The sequence below is a fragment of the Salvelinus alpinus genome, chromosome 1 (assembly GCF_045679555.1).
Source record: "Salvelinus alpinus chromosome 1, SLU_Salpinus.1, whole genome shotgun sequence".
Classification (NCBI taxonomy): Eukaryota; Metazoa; Chordata; class Actinopteri; order Salmoniformes; family Salmonidae; genus Salvelinus; species Salvelinus alpinus.
This window is the reverse complement of record NC_092086.1, coordinates 14,803,313-14,826,832: the sequence shown is the minus strand read 5'-3', so window position 1 is coordinate 14,826,832 and position 23,520 is coordinate 14,803,313. Positions and strand designations below refer to the sequence as shown.

Below are 23,520 nucleotides of genomic sequence, written 5' to 3'. Positions count from 1 at the left end.
TTTGTCTGGGTGAGTCTCTAAGAGCTTTCCACACCTGGATTGTGCAACATTTGCCAATTTGTTCTTTTCAAAGTTTTTCAAGCTCTGTCAAATTGGTTGTTTTTCATTGCTAGATAATCATTTTCATGTCTTGACATAGATTTTCAAGAAGATTTAAGTCAAAACTCCAGTGTATATTTGGCCTTGTGTTATAGGTTATTGTCCTGCTGAAAGGTTAATTATTCTCCCAGTGTGTGGAGGAAAGCAGACTGAACCCAGTTTTCCTCTAGGACTTTGCCTGTGCTTGGCGCCATTCCATTTATTTTTATCCTGAAAAACTCCTCAGTCCTTAACGATTACAGAGAGAGAGAGAGGTCAGATACTCAACACAGACATTACCAGCCCCTAGAGAGACTGTTACAGGTCAGATAATCAACACAGACATGACCATCCCCTAGAGAGACTGTTACAGGACAGATAATCAACACAGACATTACCAGCCCCTAGAGAGACTGTTACAGGACAGATAATCAACACAGACATTACCAGCCCCTAGAGAGACTGTTACAGGTCAGATAATCAACACAGACATTACCAGCCCCTAGAGAGACTGTTTACAGGTCAGATTATCAACACAGACATTACCAGCCCCTAGAGAGACTGTTACAGGACAGATAATCAACACAGACATTACCAGCCCCCAGAGAGACTGTTTACAGGTCAGATTATCAACACAGACATTACCAGCCCCTAGAGAGACTGTTACAGGACAGATAATCAACACAGACATTACCAGCCCCTAGAGAGACTGTTTACAGGTCAGATTATCAACACAGACATTACCAGCCCCTAGAGAGACTGTTACAGGACAGATAATCAACACAGACATTACCAGCCTCTAGAGAGACTGTTACAGGTCAGATAATCAACACAGACATTACCAGCCCCTAGAGAGACTTTTACACGACAGATAATCAACACAGACATTACCAGCCTCTAGAGAGACTGTTTACAGGTCAGATAATCAACACAGACATTACCAGCCCCTAGAGAGACTGTTACAGGACAGATAATCAACACAGACATTACCAGCCCCTAGAGAGACTGTTACAGGCCAGATACTCAACACAGACATTACCAGCCCCTAGAGAGACTGTTACAGGACAGATAATCAACACAGACATTACCAGCCTCTAGAGAGACTGTTTACAGGTCAGATAATCAACACAGACATTACCAGCCCCTAGAGAGACTGTTACAGGACAGATACTCAACACAGACATTACCAGCCCCTAGAGAGACTGTTACAGGACAGATAATCAACACAGACATTACCAGCCTCTAGAGAGACTGTTTACAGGTCAGATAATCAACACAGACATTACCAGCCCCTATAGAGACTGTTACAGGACAGATACTCAACACAGACATTACCAGCCCCTAGAGAGACTGTTACAGGACAGATAATCAAAACAGTAACTACTCTACACATACATCCCCTTTTAAAGGCCATGATGAGGGTGTGTGATGTTGTTAGTCTGTCAGACAGGCGTGGAGAAGACTAACGAGCGATCATTAAATCACAGGTTTACTAAAGCTGCTGGAGATATCCTTCAGAGAGGGAGGGGAGAGGAGATGGGAGAGGGGGAGGAGATGGTAGGGAGGGAGAGGAGAGAGAGAGGGAGGAAGGGAGGGGTTTCTGAGACTCTTCTCTGCCCTACCAGTGGTCCATCCCTGCCTGGGTTGTATTGAATGTGCTGGGTCACTGAGGGTGCTCTTAGCTGTGGTTACTAGACGATGGATGTTGAATGTTTCATTGTTCAGGGTCTGGAAGTTGGCCGTGTGCTCCGCCAAGACAACAACGCAGAGGAAACACTGTTCTGTCTGTCTTCAGCATGTTGAGTTGAATAACGGTGATGGTTGACTAATGTCCTCTCTCTCTCCCCCTACCCTCCCCCCTCCCCTCTCCCCCCTCCCCCATGCTCCCTCTCCTCCCCCCATGCTCCCTCTCCTCCCCCCATGCTCCCTCTCCTCCCTCCATGCTCCCTCTCCTCCCCCCATGCTCCCTCTCCTCCCCACCCTCTCTCTCGCTCCAGAACGGCGAGGCCCGACTGGGCCCTCCCATCATCATGTGTACCCGTCCATACCCAGACTGCAGTGTGGAGCAGGGGGAGTGTTGTGACATGGACAGCACCAATGAGAGCGGGGTGGGCTCTGACACCTCTGACGGGGGGCGGAGCAACGAGAAGGAGGAGGGGCTAGGCGGACTGTTCAACAAGTAAGTGTGACGTTATGATGTCACAGATTATACCGGTTATTGATTTTCAATCAGCTTTTTGCCACCATCTATCTGACCATGCCTGTAGTAGCCCCAACCTGCCATAAGCACTTCTTGTCGACTAGTTGGACTGCTATTGGCTAGGTGGAATGGGCCCTCTGATAGGCTAGGTGGAATTGGCTCCATATTGCTGTGCTCCAGACAGTGTTTTCAGATGTTCTGAGTTTCTAGGGAAGAGGTATTCAAATCTTATCCAAAAAGTTCCGGAGTACTGCTGGTTTTCTGTTCTACCTGATAGTTAATATCACCCACCTGGTGTCCCAGGTCTAAATCAGTCCCTGATCACTAATATCACCCACCTGGTGTCCCAGGTCTAAATCAGTCCCTGATCACTAATATCACCCACCTGGTGTCCCAGGTCTAAATCAGTCCCTGATAGTTAATATCACTCACCTGGTGTCCCAGGTCTAAATCAGTCCCTGATCATTAATATCACCCACCTGGTGTCCCAGGTCTAAATCAGTCCCTGATTACAGGGGAGGTATGAACAAAAACAGTAGAAAAGTCTTCCAGGTTCAGATGAGAATTTGAGGGGCCTAGGAGATGGGGAGTACGGTTGAGGGGCCCAGGAGATGGGGAGTACGGTTGAGGGGCCCAGGAGATGGGGAGTACGGTTGAGGGGCCCAGGAGATGGGGAGTACGGTTGAGGGGCCTAGGAGATGGGGAGTACGGTTGAGGGGCCCAGGAGATGGGGAGTACGGTTGAGGGGCCCAGGAGATGGGGAGTACGGTTGAGGGGCCCAGGAGATGGGGAGTACGGTTGAAGGGCCCAGGAGATGGGGAGTACGGTTGAAGGGCCCAGGAGATGGGGAGTACGGTTGAGGGGCCTAGGAGATGGGGAGTACGGTTGAGGGGCCCAGGAGATGGGGAGTACGGTTGAGGGGCCCAGGAGATGGGGAGTACGGTTGAGGGGCCCAGGAGATGGGGAGTACGGTTGAAGGGCCCAGGAGATGGGGAGTACGGTTGAAGGGCCCAGGAGATGGGGAGTACGGTTGAGGGGCCCAGGAGATGGGGAGTACGGTTGAGGGGCCCAGGAGATGGGGAGTACGGTTGAGGGGCCCAGGAGATGGGGAGTACGGTTGAAGGGCCCAGGAGATGGGGAGTACGGTTGAGGGGCCTAGGAGATGGGGAGTACGGTTGAGGGGCCCAGGAGATGGGGAGTACGGTTGAGGGGCCCAGGAGATGGGGAGTACGGTTGAAGGGCCCAGGAGATGGGGAGTACGGTTGAGGGGCCCAGGAGATGGGGAGTACGGTTGAGGGGCCCAGGAGATGGGGAGTACGGTTGAGGGGCCCAGGAGATGGGGAGTACGGTTGAGGGGCCCAGGAGATGGGGAGTACGGTTGAGGGGCCCAGGAGATGGGGAGTACGGTTGAGGGGCCCAGGAGATGGGGAGTACGGTTGAGGGGCCTAGGAGATGGGGAGTACGGTTGAGGGGCCCAGGAGATGGGGAGTACGGTTGAGGGGCCCAGGAGATGGGGAGTACGGTTGAGGGGCCCAGGAGATGGGGAGTACGGTTGAAGGGCCCAGGAGATGGGGAGTACGGTTGAGGGGCCCAGGAGATGGGGAGTACGGTTGAGGGGCCCAGGAGATGCGGGCCATACTGATTCATACGTTGACTCATGTTCTTTGTGTTCTGATTGGCTGTAGTTCTGGCCAGCTGATTGGCTCGGCTTCTGCGTCCGTCTTCTCGGGGGAGGAGCAGTTTGAGGACTACGGAGAGGGGGAGGACGTGGACTACACTCCCAGCAGCCCTTGCCCCGACGATGACGCGCGCACCAACGTCTTCTCAGACCTCGGCTCCTCTCTGCCCTCCAGGTCAGTGGCACATAGAGGAAACTCACACAGCGAACAGTACGTTCATCAATGACAGTTGGCCCCCAATGACTGACACACACTGCACACTAGAACCCTTTACATGCTACACCAACACACGCTTTTCACCTTTCAGCCATTCATGTGTAACAGGAAGGAAACCTATTGCTCTGCTCTATTGACAGATACAAAGAACCATGTCTAATTAGTCTCTCTCTCCCTCTCTCCCCCCTTGTCTCTCTCTCTCTCTCTCCCCCCTTCTCTCTCTCTCTCCCCCCTTCTCTCTCTCTCTCTCTCTCTCTCTCTCTCTCCCCCTTGTCTCTCTCTCTCTCTCTCTCTCTCTCTCCCCCCTTGTCTCTCTCTCTCTCTCTCTCTCTCTCTCCCCCCTTGTCTCTCTCTCTCTCTCTCTCTCTCCCCCCTTGTCTCTCTCTCTCTCTCTCTCTCTCTCTCTCTCTCTCTCTCTCTCTCTCTCTCTCTCTCTCTCTCTCTCTCTCTCTCTCTCTCTCCCCCCTTGTCTCTCTCTCTCTCTCTCTCTCTCTCCCTCTCTCCCCCCTTGTCTCTCTCTCTCCCTCTCTCCCCCCTTGTGTCCCTCTGTCTCTGTAGTGCTGGTCAGACCCCTCTGAAGATGTGTCACCTGTACAACAGTGATGTGTTGGATGTATATTGTTCTCAGTGCTATAAGAAGGTTAACCTGCTCAACGACCTGGAGGCCAGGCTCAACAACCTCAGAGCCAACAGGTAACACACACACACACACACACACACACACACAAGCACGCCGGGCACACACATACACTACCGTTCAAAAGTTTGGGGTCACTTAGAAATGTCCTTGTTTTTGAAAGAAAAGCAAACATTTTTGTCCATTAAAATAACATCAAATTGATCAGAAATACAGTGTAGACATTGTTAATGTTGTAAATGACTATTGTAGCTGGAAACGGCAGATGTTTTAATGGAATATCTACATAGGTGTACAGAGGCCCATTATCAGCAACCATCACTCCTGTGTTCCAATGGCACGTTGTGTTAGCTAATCCAAATTTATCATTTTAAAAGACTAATTGATCATTAGAAAACCCTTTTGCAATTATGTTAGCACAGCTGAAAAGTGTTGTGCTCATTAAAGAAGCAATAAAACTGGCCTTCTTTAGACTAGTTGAGTATTTGGAGCATCAGCATTTTTGTTGGTTCGATTACAGGCTCAAAATGGCCAAAAACAAAGCACTTTCTTCTGAAACTCGTCAGTCTATTCTTGTTCTGAGAAATGAAGGCTATTCCATGCGAGAAATTGCCAAGAAACTGAAGATCTCGTACAACCTCTCTGAGGTCATTAAAGATTCCATGGCACTTATCGTGTGTTAACCCCGGTGTCCTGGCTAAATTCCCAATCTGGCCCTCAAACCATCACGGTCACCTAATAATCCCCAGTTTACAATTGGTTCAATTGGTTCGGGTGGCGCAGTGGTCTAGGGCACTGCATCGCAGTGCTAGCTGCGCCACCAGAGTCTCTGGGTTCGCGCCCAGGCTGGGCTGGGTTCGCGCCCAGGCTCTGTCGCAGCCGGCCGCAACCGGGAGATCCGTGGGGCGACGCACAATTGGCATAGCGTCGTCCGGGTTAGGGAGGGTTTGGCCGGTAGGGAGGGTTTGGCCGGTAGGGATATCCTTGTCTCAGTATGTAAAAAATGTAATAAAATGTATGCACTCTACTGTAAGTCGCTCTGGATAAGAGCGTCTGCTAAATGACTAAAATGTAAATGTAAATGTAAATGGTTCATTCATCCCCCTCCTCTCCCCTGTAATTACTCCCCAGGTTGTTGCTGCAAATGAGAACGTGTTCTCAGTCAACTTACCTGGTAAAATAACGCTGTGTACTACTCCCTTCACAGAACAGCGCAAACTGGCGCTAACCAGAATAGAAAGAGGAGTGGGAGGCCCCGGTGCACAACTGAGTAAGAGGACAAGTACATTAGAGTGTCTAGTTTGAGAAACAGACGCCTGACAAGTCCTCAACTGGCAGCTTCATTAAATAGTACCCGCAAAACACCAGTCTCAACGTCAACAGTGAAGAGGCGATTCCGGGATGCTGGCCTTCTAGGCAGAGTTGCAAAGAAAAAGCCATATCTCAGACTGGCCAATAAAAAGAAAAGATTAAGATGGGCAGAAGAACACAGACACTGGACAGAGGAAGATTGGAAAAACGTGTTATGGAAAGACGAATCTAAGTTTGAGGTGTTCGGATGACAAAGAACAACATTCATGAAACGCAGAAAAAATGTAAATATGCTGGAGGAATGCTTGACGCCATCTGTGAAGCATGGTGGAGGCAATGTGATGGTCGGGGGTGTTTTGGGGGTGGTAAAGTGGGAGATTTGTACAGGGTAAAAGGGATCTTAAAGAAGGAAGGCTATAACTGCATTTTGCAACGCCATGTCATACCCTGTGGACGGAGCTTAATTGGAGCCAATTTCCTCCGACAACAGGACAATGACCCAAAGCACAGCTCCAAACTACGCAAGAACTATTTAGGGAAGAAGCAGTCAGCTGGTGTTCTGTCTATAATGGAGCGGCCAGCACAGTCACCGGATCTCAACCCTATTGAGCTGTTGTGGAGGCAGCTTGACCGTGTGGTACGTAAGAAGTGCCCATCAAGCCAATCCAATTTGTGGGACGTGCTTCAGGAAGCATGGGGTAAAATCTCTTCATATAACCTCAACAAATTGACAACTAGAGTGCCAAAGGTCTGCAAGGCTGTAATTGCTGCAAATGGAGGATTCTTTGATGAAAGCAAAGTTTGTAGAACACAATTATTATTTCAATTATAAATAATTATTTATAACCTTGTCAACGTCTTGACTAATATTTCCTATTCGTTTTGCAACTCATTTATTTTCATGTATGTTTTCATGGAAAACAAGGACATTTAGAAGTCACCCCAAACATATGAACGGTAGTGTGCATTCTGCTTCCTCCCACCACTCTCTCTCTCCTTGAAATACATGAGAAAACCTTGCTGCTCTTTAGTGAATCTCCCATCGTAGTACTAGTCTATTCACTAAGTCATTTCCACTGAAGGGGATGCCTACCACACACACACACACACACACACACACAGTCTCTTTGTAGTGGATACCTACAGTACCATGCTACAGTACAGATTAGCTCTCACTGCCAGTGGTGTTTACGATAAAGCAGATCCCTTCTCCCTATTCTCTCTCTCTCTCCTCTTCCCTCCTTTTCTAGGGAAAGAGATTTGTTAAGGGCAGAGTTGTTACCATAGCAACTGCATCCCAGTTAGACACAGGCTGGGTTACATTTGGGCAGAAGGGAAAGGGGGGGTGTGTGTCTATGGAGGGGGTAGGATGTATTCTGCAGTGCATTCTGGAGAGGTTTGAGGGCTTTCAGTAAAGACTTGGTGTTCCCTAATGCTGTGGTCTGTTACTGCTGATTCTATGGTTCAGGTGTTATTGGCCTGAGAAATGGACATAGAAGTGGACATAGAAGTGGACATAGAAATACAATTGATAGAATAGATGCCATTTTATCACCATGGTTAGTGTTGGGTAGTTTAGATGGTGGTTGGTGTAGATGGCACCATTACTTAACACAGTGGTTGGTGTAGCTAGGATACTTCAGTCAAGCTTCTGGACCTGTCTTAATCCTGCTCCACCCTGACCCCGTTCACCAGCCAGGCTTCTAAACCTGTCTTAACCCTGGTCCACCCTGACCCCGTTCACCAGCCAGGCTTCTAAACCTGTCTTAACCCTGCTCCACCCTGACCCCGTTCACCAGCCAGGCTTCTAAACCTGTCTTAACCCTGCTCCACTCTGACCCCGTTCACCAGCCAGGCTTCTGAACCTGTCTTAACCCTGCTCCACCCTGACCCCGTTCACCAGCCAGGCTTCTAAACCTGTCTTAACCCTGCTCCACTCTGACCCCGTTCACCAGCCAGGCTTCTGAACCTGTCTTAACCCTGCTCCACCCTGACCCCGTTCACCAGCCAGGCTTCTGAACCTGTCTTAACCCTGCTCCACCCTGACCCCGTTCACCACGGCAGAATTGCTGTATGGACCAAAGTCTACTTCACATCTCCCTTATATTGTTTTGTTCACCATAGCAACTGTCCGTCATGCTCTCTTGAATCACTGGTTAAATCACTGCACCCTATTCCCTGTATAGTGCACTACTTTAGACCAGGCCCATAGGGCTCTGTTCCCTGTATAGTGCACTACTTTAGACCAGGCCCATAGGGCTCTGTAGGGAATAGGGTGCCATTTGTACCACAGTCACACCATGTTGTTGATGAGCCAGGTAGAGGTCAGGCTAGATGGGATGTCTCTCTCTGTTCTGTGTGTTGTGTTTCTATGGTTACACTCCATATGAGATGTGGTGTGTGAGACTCTCCTAAGATCCTGGTTAGTTTAGCTATGGTTACAACACACACACACACACACACACACACACACACTCTCTGTGGTCATGTCTTTTACTTGAAGATGCTTTAACACAGTAATGAGTGTAAAGCTGATGTGTGTCTCAGGGAGAGTGTGTGTGTGAGACATCTGTGTCTCAGGGTGTTCATGCCTGGCAGGCTGTGTGTGTGTGTGTGTGTGTGTGTGTGATGTAAAAGCAGGTCAGATACTAATAGGATCCTAGCCCAGGACAGCCCAGGACATTACTCAGGTGATCTATATATAGCATGGTTCTCCCTGATGTCACCACAGCCTTCCTCTTGTTATCTAATCTACCTCACTAATCCCTGCCTGGCACTGACGTAACTCCCCACCCTGACCCCGTTCACCAGCCAGGCTTCTGGACCTGTCTTAACCCTGCTCCACCCTGACCCCGTTCACCAGCCAGGCTTCTAAACCTGTCTTAACCCTGCTCCACCCTGACCCCGTTCACCAGCCAGGCTTCTGAACCTGTCTTAACACTGCTCCATCCTGACCCTGTTCACCAGCCAGGCTTCTGAACCTGTCTTAACCCTGCTCCACCCTGACCCCGTTCACCAGCCAGGCTTCTAAACCTGTCTTAACCCTACTCCACCCTGACCCCGTTCATCAGCCAGGCTTCTAAACCTGTCTTAACCCTGCTCCACCCTGACCCCGTTCACCAGCCAGGCTTCTAAACTTGTCTTAACCCTGCTCCACCCTGACCCCGTTCACCAGCCAGGCTTCTAAACTTGTCTTAACCCTGCTCCACCCTGACCCCGTTCACCAGCCAGGCTTCTGGACCTGTCTTAACCCTGGTCCATGCTCTTCCTCGGCTCCCAGTCCCACTCAGCCCTGTTCTTACTATAAAACCAACCCTATACAATGCCCTGTGTTATAAACCAACCCTATACCATTCCCTGTGTTATAAACCAACCCTATACCATGCCCTGTGTTATAAACCAACCCTATACCATGCCCTGTGTTATAAACCAACCCTATACCATGCCCTGTGTTATAAACCAACCCTATACCATGCCCTGTGTTATAAACCAACCCTATACCATGCCCTGTGTTATAAACCAACCCTATACCATGCCCTGTGTTATAAACCAACCCTATACCATGCCCTGTGTTATAAACCAACCCTATACCGTGCCCTGTGTTATACACCAACCCTATACCGTGCCCTGAGTTATAAACCAACCCTATACCGTGCCCTGAGTTATAAACCAACCATATACCGTGCCCTGTGTTTATGTACCAACCCTATACCGTGCCCTGTGTTATAAACCAACCCTATACCGTGCCCTGTGTTATAAACCAACCCTATACCGTGCCCTGTGTTATAAACCAACCCTATACCGTGCCCTGTGTTATAAACCAACCCTATACCGTGCCCTGTGTTATAAACCAACCCTATACCATGCCCTGTGTTATAAACCAACCCTATACCGTGCCCTGAACCCTATACCGTGCCCTGTGTTATCAACGAACCCTATACCGTGCCCTGTGTTATAAACCAACCCTATACCGTGCCCTGAGTTATAAACCAACCCTATACCGTGCCCTGTGTTATAAACCAACCCTATACCGTGCCCTGTGTTATAAACCAACCCTATACCGTGCCCTGTGTTATAAACCAACCCTATACCGTGCCCTGTGTTATAAACCAACCCTATACCGTGCCCTGTGTTATAAACCAACCCTATACCGTGCCCTGAGTTATAAACCAACCCTATACCGTGCCCTGTGTTATAAACCAACCCTATACCGTGCCCTGTGTTATAAACCAACCCTATACCGTGCCCTGTGTTATAAACCAACCCTATACCATGCCCTGAGTTATAAACCAACCCTATACCGTGCCCTGTGTTATAAACCAACCCTATACCGTGCCCTGTGTTATAAACCAACCCTATACCGTGCCCTGTGTTATAAACCAACCCTATACCGTGCCCTGTGTTATAAACCAACCCTATACCGTGCCCTGTGTTATAAACCAACCCTATACCGTGCCCTGTGTTATAAACCAACCCTATACCGTGCCCTGTGTTATAAACCAACCCTTTACCGTGCCCTGTGTTATAAACCAACCCTTTACCGTGCCCTGTGTTATAAACCAACCCTATACCATAACATTTCTGATTTTCCTGTTTATCTTCTTACAGCCCCAACAGAAAGATATCCAGCACTGCTTTTGGACGGTAAGTTACTGAGATCATCTTTTTACAGCCCCAATAGAAAGGGAGGAGGGAGGGACTGTACTGGGAGGAGGGAGGGACTGTACTGGGAGGAGGGAGGGACTGTACTGGGAGGAGGGAGGGACTGTACTGGGAGGAGGGAGGGACTGTACTGGGAGGAGGGAGGGACTGTACTGGGAGGAGGGAGAAGGACTGTACTGGGAGGAGGGAGAAGGACTGTACTGTGGTTGTCTGATGGATCAGGTGGCTGGTAGAGGGAGGGACTGTACTGTGGTTATCTGATGGATCAGGTGGCTGGTAGAGGGAGGGACTGTACTGGGGTTATCTGATGGATCAGGTGGCTGGTAGAGGGAGGGACTGTGGTTATCTGGTGGATCAGGTGGCTGGTAGAGGGAGGACTGTACTGGGGTTATCTGATGGATCAGGTGGCTGGTAGAGGGAGGACTGTACTGGGGTTATCTGATGGATCAGGTGGCTGGTAGAGGGAGGACTGTACTGGGGTTATCTGATGGATCAGGTGGCTGGTAGAGGGAGGGACTGTTCTGGGGTTATCTGATGGATCAGGTGGCTGGTAGAGGGAGGACTGTACTGGGGTTATCTGATGGATCAGGTGGCTGGTAGAGGGAGGGACTGTACTGGGGTTATCTGATGGATCAGGTGTTGTTGGTTTAGTGTCTTATCTCCCTCTTACACTTTGGGAAAATGTTTATAAAAAATTCATCACAAAAAAGGAATACATTTAGTTAATTACCGACCCCTTCATCTTTTTCCTCCTCTCCTCTCCTCCTCCCCCTTTCCTCCTCCCTTCTCCTCTCTTCCTCTTCCTCCTCTCCTCTCCTCCTCCCCCTTTCCTCCTCCTCTCCTCCTCCTCCTTTCCTCTCTTCCTCCTCTCCTCCTCCCCCTTTCCTCCTCCTTCCTTCTCATCTCTTCCTCCTCCTCTCCTCTCCTCCCCTCTACAGTCAGTTGTTCCAACACAACCACAGTGCTTTTAGCAGCAGTCAGGGAAGCACAGAGGACCTGTTCAGAGACTCCATCGACTCTTGTGATGTGGACATTACTGAGAAGGTAAACACACACTGTACAGACACACACACAAGGGACCGTACCCCCGAAACATACATTTTACTCTGTAAATGAACTGCTATGATTATTATTATCCCACAATTAAAAATACCTCTTTCATATAAGAGTTTTATTTCAGGCCTAACAGCCAAATCCATCCCCTGGACAGGACACTGGACTACCACAGGGCTTTACCCCCTGGACAGGACACTAGACTACCACAGGGCTTTACCCCCTGGACATGACACTAGACTACCACAGGGCTTTACCCCCTGGACAGGACACTAGACTACCACAGGGCTTTACCCCCTGGACATGACACTAGACTACCACAGGGCTTTACCCCCTGGACATGACACTAGACTACCACAGGGCTTTACCCCCTGGACAGGACACTAGACTACCACAGGGCTTTACCCCCTGGACAGGACACTGGACTATCACAGGGCTTTACCCCCTGGACAGGACACTAGACTACCACAGGGCTTTACCCCCTGGACAGGACACTGGACTATCACAGGGCTTTACCCCCTGGACAGGAGACTAGACTACCAAGGGCTTTACCCCCTGGACAGGACACTAGACTACCACAGGGCTTTACCCCCTGGACAGGACACTAGACTACCACAGGGCTTTACCCCCTGGACAGGACACTGGACTACCACTGGGCTTTACCCCCTGGACAGGACAATAGACTACCACAGGGCTTTACCCCCTGGACAGGACACTAGACTACCACAGGGCTTTACCCCCTGGACAGGACACTAGACTATCACAGAGCTTTACCCCCTGGACACTAGACTACCACAGGGCTTTACCCCCTGGACAGGACACTAGACTACCACAGGGCTTTACCCCCTGGACAGGACACTAGACTACCACAGGGCTTTACCCGCTGGACAGGACACTAGACTACCACAGGGCTTTACCCCCTGGACAGGACACTGGACTACCACAGGGCTTTACCCCCTGGACAGGAGACTAGACTACCACAGGGCTTTACCCCCTGGACAGGACACTAGACTACCACAGGGCTTTACCCCCTGGACAGGACACTGGACTACCACAGGGCTTTACCCCCTGGACAGGACACTAGACTACCACAGGGCTTTACCCCCTGGACACTAGACTACCACAGGGCTTTACCCCCTGGACAGGACACTAGACTACCACAGGGCTTTACCCCCTGGACAGGACACTAGACTACCACAGGGCTTTACCCCCTGGACAGGACACTAGACTACCACAGGGCTTTACCCCCTGGACACTAGACTACCACAGGGCTTTACCCCCTGGACAGGACACTAGACTACCACAGGGCTTTACCCCCTGGACAGGACACTAGACTACCACAGGGCTTTACCCCCTGGACACTGGACTACCACAGGGCTTTACCCCCTGGACAGGACACTAGACTACCACAGGGCTTTACCCCCTGGATAGGACACTAGACTACCACAGGGCTTTACCCCCTGGATAGGACACTAGACTACCACAGGGCTTTACCCCCTGGATAGGACACTAGACTACCACAGGGCTTTACCCCCTGGACAGGACACTAGACTACCACAGGGCTTTACCCCCTGGACACTAGACTACCACAGGGCTTTACCCCCTGGACAGGACACTAGACTACCACAGGGCTTTACCCCCTGGACACTGGACTATCACAGGGCTTTACCCCCTGGACACTGGACTACCACAGGGCTTTACCCCCTGGACACTAGACTACCACAGGGCTTTACCCCCTGGACACTGGACTACCACAGGGCTTTACCCCCTGGACACTAGACTACCACAGGGCTTTACCCCCTGGACACTGGACTATCACAGGGCTTTACCCCCTGGACACTGGACTACCACAGGGCTTTACTCCAAATCCACTCCTTGGCTGAATAGGGAGGCATCGGGTCCCGTTTCTTTGGTCACACCTATGTGTCTGTCCTCAGGTGAGTTACCTGGAGAAGAAGGTGACGGAGCTGGAGAATGACAGTCTGGCTAATGGAGACCTCAAGTCTAAACTCAAACAGGGCAACACCCAGCTAGTACACAGGTGAGATATACTGTATATACACCAGACCTGGGTTCAAATACTACAGGAAATATCTCAATTACTTTCACATAAATTCAGATATATTTTCAATATTGTAATGTATTTGGAAATACACTTGGAAAGTATTTGATAGAATTTTCAAATACTTATTTCAAATACTATTTTCAAATACCTGGGTTTTTAAAGTTGGTGTATTTTAGTATTTGAAATACAATTTTGCAGACTATTTGGTTTTTACAATAACTATTCAAATACTCAAATAGAAGTACTTGTTTTGGGCTGTGTATTTGAAAATGCAGTAGTCAAATACACAGAAGTACTTTAAATAGCAGATAACATTAGTGTAAACTTCTGAATAGAAAGACAGGACGGGATTCAATCAAAGACACGTTGTTGACAAGTGACACTTGACATTTAAAGGTCATTTAGACTTGAGTTGACACCTGCAGTGTTTACCGTAAAATCCCATCTCTGCTAACGTCAGGGAAATGTCCTTTAAATGGTGCATTGTTGATAGTGTTGACGACTTGCCTCTGATTGAATCGCGGCAACACTGTCTTTAAGACTTGTATTGGTATTTATTACACTTGTGTGATGACGATGTTGTGTCTCTCTGTCTCCCAGGGTTCATGAGTTGGAGGAGCAGCTGAAGGACCAGGAGAGCAGAGCAGAACAGACCCTGGAGGAAGAGACACATAGACACAGAGAGACCTACTGCAAGATGGAGAGAGACAAGAACACTGACATAGAGCTGCTCAGTAACAGGTACACACACTTGAGTTTTTCTGGTACAATGAAATAGTCCCAAAAGTCCAAGCGAAATTAAGCGCACCTTAGTAACGCACAGGAACACCACCTTAGTAACGCACAGGAACACCACCTTAGTAACGCACAGGAACACCACCTTAGTAACGCAAAGGAACACCACCTTAGTAACGCACAGGAACGCCACCTTAGTAACGCACAGGAACGCCACCTTAGTAACGCACAGGAACGCCACCTTAGTAACGCACAGGAACGCCACCTTAGTAACGCACAGGAACGCCACCTTAGTAACGCACAGGAACGCCACCTTAGTAACGCACAGGAACGCCACCTTAGTAACGCACAGGAACGCCACCTTAGTAACGCACAGGAACGCCACCTTAGTAACGCACAGGAACGCCACCTTAGTAACGCACAGGAACGCCACCTTAGTAACGCACAGGAACGCCACCTTAGTAACGCACAGGAACACCACCTTAGTAACGCACAGGAACGCCACCTTAGTAACGCACAGGAACGCCACATTAGTAACGCACAGGAACGCCACCTTAGTAACGCACAGGAACGCCACCTTAGTAACGCACAGGAACACCACCTTAGTAACGCACAGGAACGCCACCTTAGTAACGCACAGGAACGCCACCTTAGTAACGCACAGGAACACCACCTTAGTAACGCACAGGAACGCCACCTTAGTAACGCACAGGAACGCCACCTTAGTAACGCACAGGAACGCCACCTTAGTAACGTCACCTTAGTAACGCACAGGAACACCACCTTAGTAACGCACAGGAACGCCACCTTAGTAACGCACAGGAACGCCACATTAGTAACGCACAGGAACACCACCTTAGTAACGCACAGGAACGCCACCTTAGTAACGCACAGGAACACCACCTTAGTAACGCACAGGAACGCCACCTTAGTAACGCACAGGAACGCCACCTTAGTAACGCACAGGAACGCCACCTTAGTAACGCACAGGAACGCCACCTTAGTAACGCACAGGAACGCCACCTTAGGAACGCCACCTTAGTAACGCACAGGAACGCCACCTTAGTAACGCACAGGAACGCCACCTTAGTAACGCACAGGAACACCACCTTAGTAACGCACAGGAACACCTTAGTAACGCACAGGAACACCTTAGTAACGCACAGGAACACCACCTTAGTAACGCACAGGAACACCTTAGTAACGAACAGCTGTAAATTGGTAGTAGAAATGGTAGATATCTGGCTAACTGTTTTCTCTACAGAGTTCAGCAGCTCGAGGAGGAGAATGGAGAGATGAAACTGAACGTGTGTAAACTGAAGTCTCAGACTGAGAAACTAGACCAGGTGGGTGGTCATAAAGTCTGCCTGTCTGTCTGTCTGTCTGTCTGTCTGTCAATGGATAACTCTCCTCCATCTCCCTCTCCCTCTCTCCCCTCTCTCCCCCTCTCCCCCCTCTCCCCTCTCTCCCCTCTCTCCCTTCTCTCCCCTCTCTTCCCTCTCTTCCCTCTCTCCCCTCTCCCCTCTCCCAGGAGAAGCAGCGTATGACAGACCGGTTAGAGGACACCAGTCTGAGGCTGAAGGATGAGATGGACCTCTACAGGAAGATGATGGACAAGCTGTGGCAGAACAGACATGAATTCCAGAAGGAGAGAGAGGCCATGCAAGAGGTACGGACACAATATAATTGTAATATATTTTCCTCCATTCGTTCCAATTGCACTCAACTGCTTTAGTGACCAAATTCACCATCTTCTGTATTTTAACTTTTAACCACCTAGGAAACTACATTGATGTGACAGACAAACTCTCTCTCTCTCCCTCTCTCTCTCCCTCTGTCCGTCCCTCTCTCTCCCTCTGTCCGTCCCTCCCTCTCTCTCCCTCTGTCCGTCCCTCCCTCTCTCTCCCTCTGTCCGTCCCTCCCTCTCTCCGTCTCTCCCTCTCTCCGTCTCTCCGTCCCTCCCTCTCTCCGTCCCTCCCTCTCTCCGTCCCTCCCTCTCTCCGTCCCTCCCTCTCTCCGTCCCTCTGTCCCTCTCTCTCCCCCTCCATCTCTCGCTCTCTCTCTCTCCCCCTCCACCCTCCCCTCTCTCTCTCTCTCTCTCTCTCTCTCCCCCTCCACCCCCCCTCTCTCCATCTCTCTCCCCCTCCACCCCCCCTCTCTCCCTCCCTCCCCCTCCCTCCCTCCATCTTTGTAGTTGATAGAGGACCTGCGTCGGGAGTTGGAGCACCTGCAGCTGTTTAAGCTGGGTTCAGAGGCGGGGCGGGGGGCGGGGCTATCAGAATACAACGCCAAGACACGGGAAATAGAGATGGAGCATGAGGTCAAGAGACTCAAACAGGTGAGGCACACACACACACACACACAAACACACACAGAACGTGTACACACATACAGACACACACGCTGAACGTGTACACACACACGCTGAACGTGTACACACACACGCTGAATGTGTACACACACACACACACGCTGAACGTGTACACACACACACGCTGAACGTGTACACACACACACAAAGACTGACCAGGTGAATCCAGGTGAAAGCTATGATCCCTTATTGATGTCACTTGTTAAATCCACTTCAATCAGTGTAGATGAAGGGGAGGAGACGGGTTAAAGAAGGATGTTTAAGCCTTGAGACAATTGAGACATGGATTGTGTTTGTGTTGCCATTCAGAGAGTGAATGGGAAAGACAAAAGATTGAAGTGCCTTTTGAAGGGGTATGGTAGTAGGTGCCAGGCACACCGGTTTGAGTGTGTCAAGAACTGCAAAGCTGCTGGGTTTTTCATGAGCAACAGTTTCCTGTGTGTATCAAGAATGGTCCACCACCCAAAGGACATCCAGCCAACTGGACTCCACTGTGGTAAGCATTGGAGTCAATATGGGCCAGCATCCCTGTGGAACGCTTTCAACACCTTGTAGAGTTCATGTCCCGACAAATTGAGGGTGTTCTGAGGGCAAAAGGTGGTGCAACTCAATATCAGGAAGGTGTTCAATATTAGACACATTTTCTCAGAGTTTATATTCTTACTTCTCCTCCCTCCCTCCCTCCCTCCCTCCCTCCCTCCCTCCCTCCCTCCCTCCCTCCCTCCCTCCCTCCCTCTCTCTCTCTCCACCCCCCCTTTCCCTCTCTCTCCACCCTACAGGAGAACTTTAAGCTGCGGGACCAGAACGATGACCTGAACAGTCAGATCCTCAGTCTGAGTCTGTATGAAGCTAAGAACCTGTTTGCCAGCCACACCAAGGCCCAGTCACTGGCTGCTGAGATAGACAACGCTTCTAGAGACGAGGTGAGAGGGTCTGACTGTGGAGTGGGGTGGAGTGGTGTGGGGTGGTGTAGAGTGGTGTGGGGTGGTGTGGGGTGGAGTGGAGTGGGGTGGAGTGGGGTGGAGTGGGGTGGGGTAGAGTGGGGTGGAGTGGGGTGGAGTGGGGTGGAGTGGGGTGGAGTGACATACAGAAATCAGCAGGAGAGGGGACGGTTTAGCTACAGGCGCATGTTAGTCACTTTGTCAAATGTCATTTTATTTGTTTAAAAAAATCTCTATCTTTTGATTGACATTCTCTCTCGTTCTTGCTCTCCCCCTTCCCTCCCTCCCTCCCTCTCGCCTTTCCCTCCCTCTCCCTCCTGTTCTCCTCCTCCTCCCTCGTCTCCTCTAGTTGGTGGATGCTCTGAAGGAACAGGAGTGTGTTAACTTCCGTCTGAGACAGTATATGGATAAAATCATACTGGCCATTCTGGACCACAACCCCTCTATCCTGGAGATCAAGAGTAACAGTTAAACACACTCACACACACCACACACACACTCACACACACACTCACTCACACACACACACACTCACATTCACACATACTCTCACACACTCTCACTCTCACACACTCACACTCTCTCACACACTCACTCACACACTCACACACTCACTCACTCACTCACTCACTCACTCACTCACTCACTCACTCACTCACTCACTCACTCACTCACTCACTCACTCTCTCACACACACACACTCACACTCACACCTACTCTCACACTCACACACACTTCCACGCCTGGGGATGGGACAGAACTCAAAACAACTGACAGCTGTCTGTGGTTTACAGCTGAAACTCGCCGTCTACTCTATCTGTCAATCAACTGTTAGATGTCCCGCCTCCTTTTATCTATCCCACCAATGATGAACTGTTATTATGTTGCCAAGAAAAGAAACGGTGGTATTGAATGACACTAACTGGATGATATTGTGTTGGAGTAACTAACTGGAGACTAGTAGTAGTATCATGGTGTTGACTTGATGATGATGATGATGATGATGATTCTACGTTATGTAGACTCCCTCTGGGTTCACTAGCTCCAGTATGACTGTCCATTAGCCTAGAATGACGTCGTCATTTATTACTGATTTAACAATGTGAATATTTGCAAACCAGAGCGCCACTTTTGATTGGCTAGCTGAGCTGTTCAATCACATTGAAAAGTGGGTAAAGGTCGTAGGTGAGTGGATGAGGAAGTAACAGATAGTGTGGGTAGGTGAAGGAAAGGACTTGTAAGATTCCTCGGGTTAAGATCTGATAGCGTGGTAGAGATGGAGCCGTTGGCCGTATTGGGGCCGTTCCGATGTTAGATGACAGGAAACAGTATCATCAACAGTGAGGTGTGCAACAGGGACCACGGGGGTGTCTCAATAGTCACTTCCTCTTCTTGTCTTCTCTTTCATCGGCAGTGACAGGACAGGTGAACGAAGCTCGACTCAGATATTTCCTTTCACCTGTCCTGTCTTCTCTGATCAGTGCAAATCAAGGAAAGGAAAGGAAATTAAGGAAAGGAAGTTAATAAGGAGATGAGGCCACTTCAGACCACTGAGACTCACCCCAAGTTTAGTCTCCACACTGATTCCTCTGGTCGGGGTACGTGAAGGTTTATAACTTCTGATTCTATGACCCAGTTACTCTCTGGGCGTGAAGGTTATAACTTGTTATGAAGTGTCATGACCTGTCATAAGCATTTAAGACAGGCGTCGTACTGGTGTCATAGTGTTGTTTATAGGCTTAACGATGCAAAGTGAACAAAGTGTTATAAATAATGGCACCCTATTCCCTTTATAGTGCATTACTTTGGACCAGGCCCAATGACACCCTGTTCCCTTTATAGTGCACTACTTTGGACCAGGCCCAATGACTCCCTGTTCCCTTTATAGTGCACTACTTTGGACCAGGCCCAATGACTCCCTGTTCCCTTTATAGTGCACTACTTTGGACCAGGCCCAATGACTCCCTGTTCCCTTTATAGTGCACTACTTTGGACCAGGGCCCAATGACTCCCTGTTCCCTTTATAGTGCACTACTTTGGACCAGGCCCAATGACTCCCTGTTCCCTTTATAGTGCACTACTTTGGACCAGGCCCAATGACTCCCTGTTCCCTTTATAGTGCACTACTTTGGACCAGGCCCAATGACTCCCTGTTCCCTTTATAGTGCACTACTTTGGACCAGGCCCAATGACTCCCTGTTCCCTTTATAGTGCACTACTTTGGACCAGGGCCCAATGACTCCCTGTTCCCTTTATAGTGCACTACTTTGGACCAGGCCCAATGACTCCCTGTTCCCTTTATAGTGCACTACTTTGGACCAGGCCCAATGACTCCCTGTTCCCTTTATAGTGCACTACTTTGGACCAGGCCCAATGACTCCCTGTTCCCTTTATAGTGCACTACTTTGGACCAGGGCCCAATGACTCCCTGTTCCCTTTATAGTGCACTACTTTGGACTAGGGCCAATAGGGAGTAGGGTGCCATTAAGGATGCATAGACAGTGTAGGTACTACTAGGAGTATAACCAGCTTGTTGTGCTATATAGTAATGTATAACCACCGTGCACAGAGTTACGTGTTGATGTAGAAGCACAAGACGAGCGTAGTAGGGAAACGCATTGTATTACGGTCCTCATGTAATTCTACACTGAAAACATAGGGTCCTGTTCAATAGGGATACATTGTTTTGAAACTGAGTCGAACGGTACAAGTACTTACCTGAACTTGTCCAATAAGAACAAATGATTTTGGTTATCCGTTGTAAAACGTTTTGCTACGGTGTGCCCTAGTGAACACGACCCACCCAGGACTTGATAAAGGCCAACAGGTATCAATGTGGTAGTTATTGAGGGGAGAAACCTAACGTTCCACTGAAGTCAAAATGTTCACTCAGTCATGCCTTGATGTAAATGGGAGACGAGGTGAAAATGTTACGTAAATGGAAGTTAGGATTTGCCTCTAAGAGAGTAAGTGTCATGAGTTGTTAGGACAATGTCTATAAAGGTTAAATGTTTATTTTTCATACAGATCTATAAAATGATAAACGTTGTGGACGTTTTAAGTTCAGACGGTGTTTTGATCAGACTGGAATGAGGGTAAGGAGATGTCAGAGCAGTGGGGGGGAGATCTGTCCATTATCGAGAACAACGTGGTAGTCACTATAATCAATGAATCGCCATGACGATAATCCCTGGATCTAGGGTGTATGTAGGGGGGGGGGGGGGGCAGCTCATATATAGATTGTATAGGTTCTGTAATGCCTATAGATTGAGAGAGCTCTTTTCTGTGTATGTCATGATTGTACTGTGCCACCCACACACACACACACACACACACACACCACAGTAGCTTGTTGAATTCACTGTACTGTAGATGGATAGATAGCCACGACTTCAGGTCATTGATTTCACCTGGTTAATAACTGTGTCTCTAAAGAAGAGTCTGTGTAGACAGTCGGTGTGATGTCACACTGACACTAGTTTTGCTTCGTTGCACAAATTACACTAATGAGCAGTTTTCTCATGGTTTCTCATGGTTTCTCATGGTTTCTCATGGGTTTCTCATGGTTTCTCATGGTTTCTCATGGATTTTCATGGTTTCTCATGGGTTTCTCATGGGTTTCTCATGGTTTCTCATGGTTTCTCATGGATTCTCATGGTTTCTCATGGTTTCTCATGGTTTCTCATGGTTTCTCATGTTTTCTCATGGGTTTCTCATGGGTTTCTCATGGTTTCTCATGGTTTCTCATGGATTCTCATGGATTTTCATGGTTTCTCATGGGTTTCTCATGGGTTTCTCATGGTTTCTCATGGATTCTCATGGTTTCTCATGGTTTCTCATGGTTTCTCATGTTTTCTCCAATGGGTTTCTCATGGGTTTCTCATGGGTTTCTCATGGGTTTCTCATGGTTTCTCATGGGTTTCTCATGGGTTTCTCATGGGTTTCTCATGGGTTTCTCATGGTTTCTCATGGATTCTCATGGTTTCTCATGGGTTTCTCATGGTTTCTCATGGTTTCTCATGGTTTCTCATGTTTTCTCATGGTTTCTCATGGTTTCTCATGGTTTCTCATGGGTTTCTCATGGGTTTCTCATGGTTTCTCATGTTTTTGCATGGGTTTCTCATGTTTTTTTCATGATTTCTCCATGTTCTCTCATGGTTTCTCATGTCTTATTCAGTTTCTTGTTTTTCTTTGTGCCTTTTGTAAATGAGCAACGAGGTGTCACCATTAGATTATTTTTCTAGTCATGTTTTTCAGTTTGTCCGTTGGTCATCGTGAGTGAGCTTTTTCTATCAGTTTGCTTTCCAACACGTCGTCGTAGCGTTTTTCATACATTGTAAAGTTTATACAGGATCTAGTTACAGTTTGTATTGATGTGCCACTGACTCATCCAACCTAATAACTAGTATTTTATACCGTTTAAAAAAGGAGTTATATCCTAGAGATGATATTCTGTGTGACCTGGAAATGTATAGCACATGTTAATGACGTTGTCGTAGCGACTGTATTTACTATAGGATGACGATCCTGGGACTGATAAACAACATCGACAGGCTGAGTCTGGAACTAGGGAATTAGAATCATAGAATCATTCTAATTCTGTGTGACTGAAAACAGCCGAGGCTTGAAAAGTCCCATGGTTGAATACTGTGAATCTCAGGCCCTGTTTTGAGTACTTTAACAATGCATCCCACCATCATCTTCTCCTTTGAGGTAATAGAATCACTGATTAGGAAGGGATTGGATAAGTGAATGCATGTTTGCCATCATGTTTACACCTGTCTAACATTGTCAGATCGGTGATGACTTGGAGGGAGGGAGGATGCATCTGGGAGGTATTTGAACAGGCCCGTCAGTCCTTTAGATGGAGATATCGTGATGTGTTCACCTCACGCTAAAAGATCACTGATGTTGTTCTGCTCGTGTACTGTAGGTCTGACAGTGACTTATAGGATGTTGTACAAACTTGAAAATGTAAATAAAATGAATTTGCTTTGGCCAAGGACTGAGTGGCTGTAGTGTTTTTTTATTATACTTTACCAATTTCCAATGTCTTATTTAAGTGAAATGTAGGCCTATTTTTATGAATGTTACATGTTATGAGTTGGATGCTAAATGTATGATGTTGGAAATGGTGTACTTAACAAGTAATGTACATTTTTTGTGTACTTTGTCTCATTTCTAAATCAGCAGATAATTAGTTCCTATAAAACTCATAGGCAGTGTTTACATACTATTACATTTTTATATCAATGTTGGCCAGGGATCATCAACTAGATTCAGACAGGGGCCGGAACATACTAATCATGTGAACTGCAAACTGACTGCAAGAAGCCCAAACAGGTATAATACATGACTAAAACATTATCATTTCAAATCTTGCTTACGTTTGTATTGGATCACATCTCTCTCTATTATGCGTGGTAATACTTTGGAACAGATTTCCAAATTTAAAGTCACTCGGAGCTGATATGTTGGTGTTTTTGCAGTCTTATGTCCAACAATATAAAATAAATAAATCAAAAATTCTCAGAAAACTTGCGGGTCAAATAAAATCACCCGCGAGCCAAAT

At 48.4% G+C, this 23,520-nt stretch overlaps 1 protein-coding gene across 2 annotated transcripts in view; it reads left to right on the top strand.

Annotated features, from left to right (window-relative positions):
• The window catches only part of LOC139570290 (rab11 family-interacting protein 4A-like), a 58,026-nt gene extending 35,073 nt beyond the window's left edge, over positions 1 to 22,953 (top strand). For both annotated transcript variants that reach the window (XM_071392066.1, XM_071392058.1), the window contains 12 exons: positions 2,076 to 2,257; positions 3,964 to 4,131; positions 4,732 to 4,866; positions 10,730 to 10,765; positions 11,722 to 11,827; positions 13,774 to 13,877; positions 14,502 to 14,642; positions 15,901 to 15,982; positions 16,168 to 16,305; positions 16,831 to 16,974; positions 17,787 to 17,930; positions 18,298 to 22,953. In XM_071392066.1, the coding sequence (XP_071248167.1) occupies positions 2,109 to 2,257; positions 3,964 to 4,131; positions 4,732 to 4,866; positions 10,730 to 10,765; positions 11,722 to 11,827; positions 13,774 to 13,877; positions 14,502 to 14,642; positions 15,901 to 15,982; positions 16,168 to 16,305; positions 16,831 to 16,974; positions 17,787 to 17,930; positions 18,298 to 18,420 (1,470 nt within the window). In that variant the 5' untranslated portion in view covers positions 2,076 to 2,108 and the 3' untranslated portion in view covers positions 18,421 to 22,953. The remainder of the gene's footprint in view (positions 1 to 2,075; positions 2,258 to 3,963; positions 4,132 to 4,731; positions 4,867 to 10,729; positions 10,766 to 11,721; positions 11,828 to 13,773; positions 13,878 to 14,501; positions 14,643 to 15,900; positions 15,983 to 16,167; positions 16,306 to 16,830; positions 16,975 to 17,786; positions 17,931 to 18,297) is intronic.
• Positions 22,954 to 23,520: the final 567 nt, after the last annotated feature.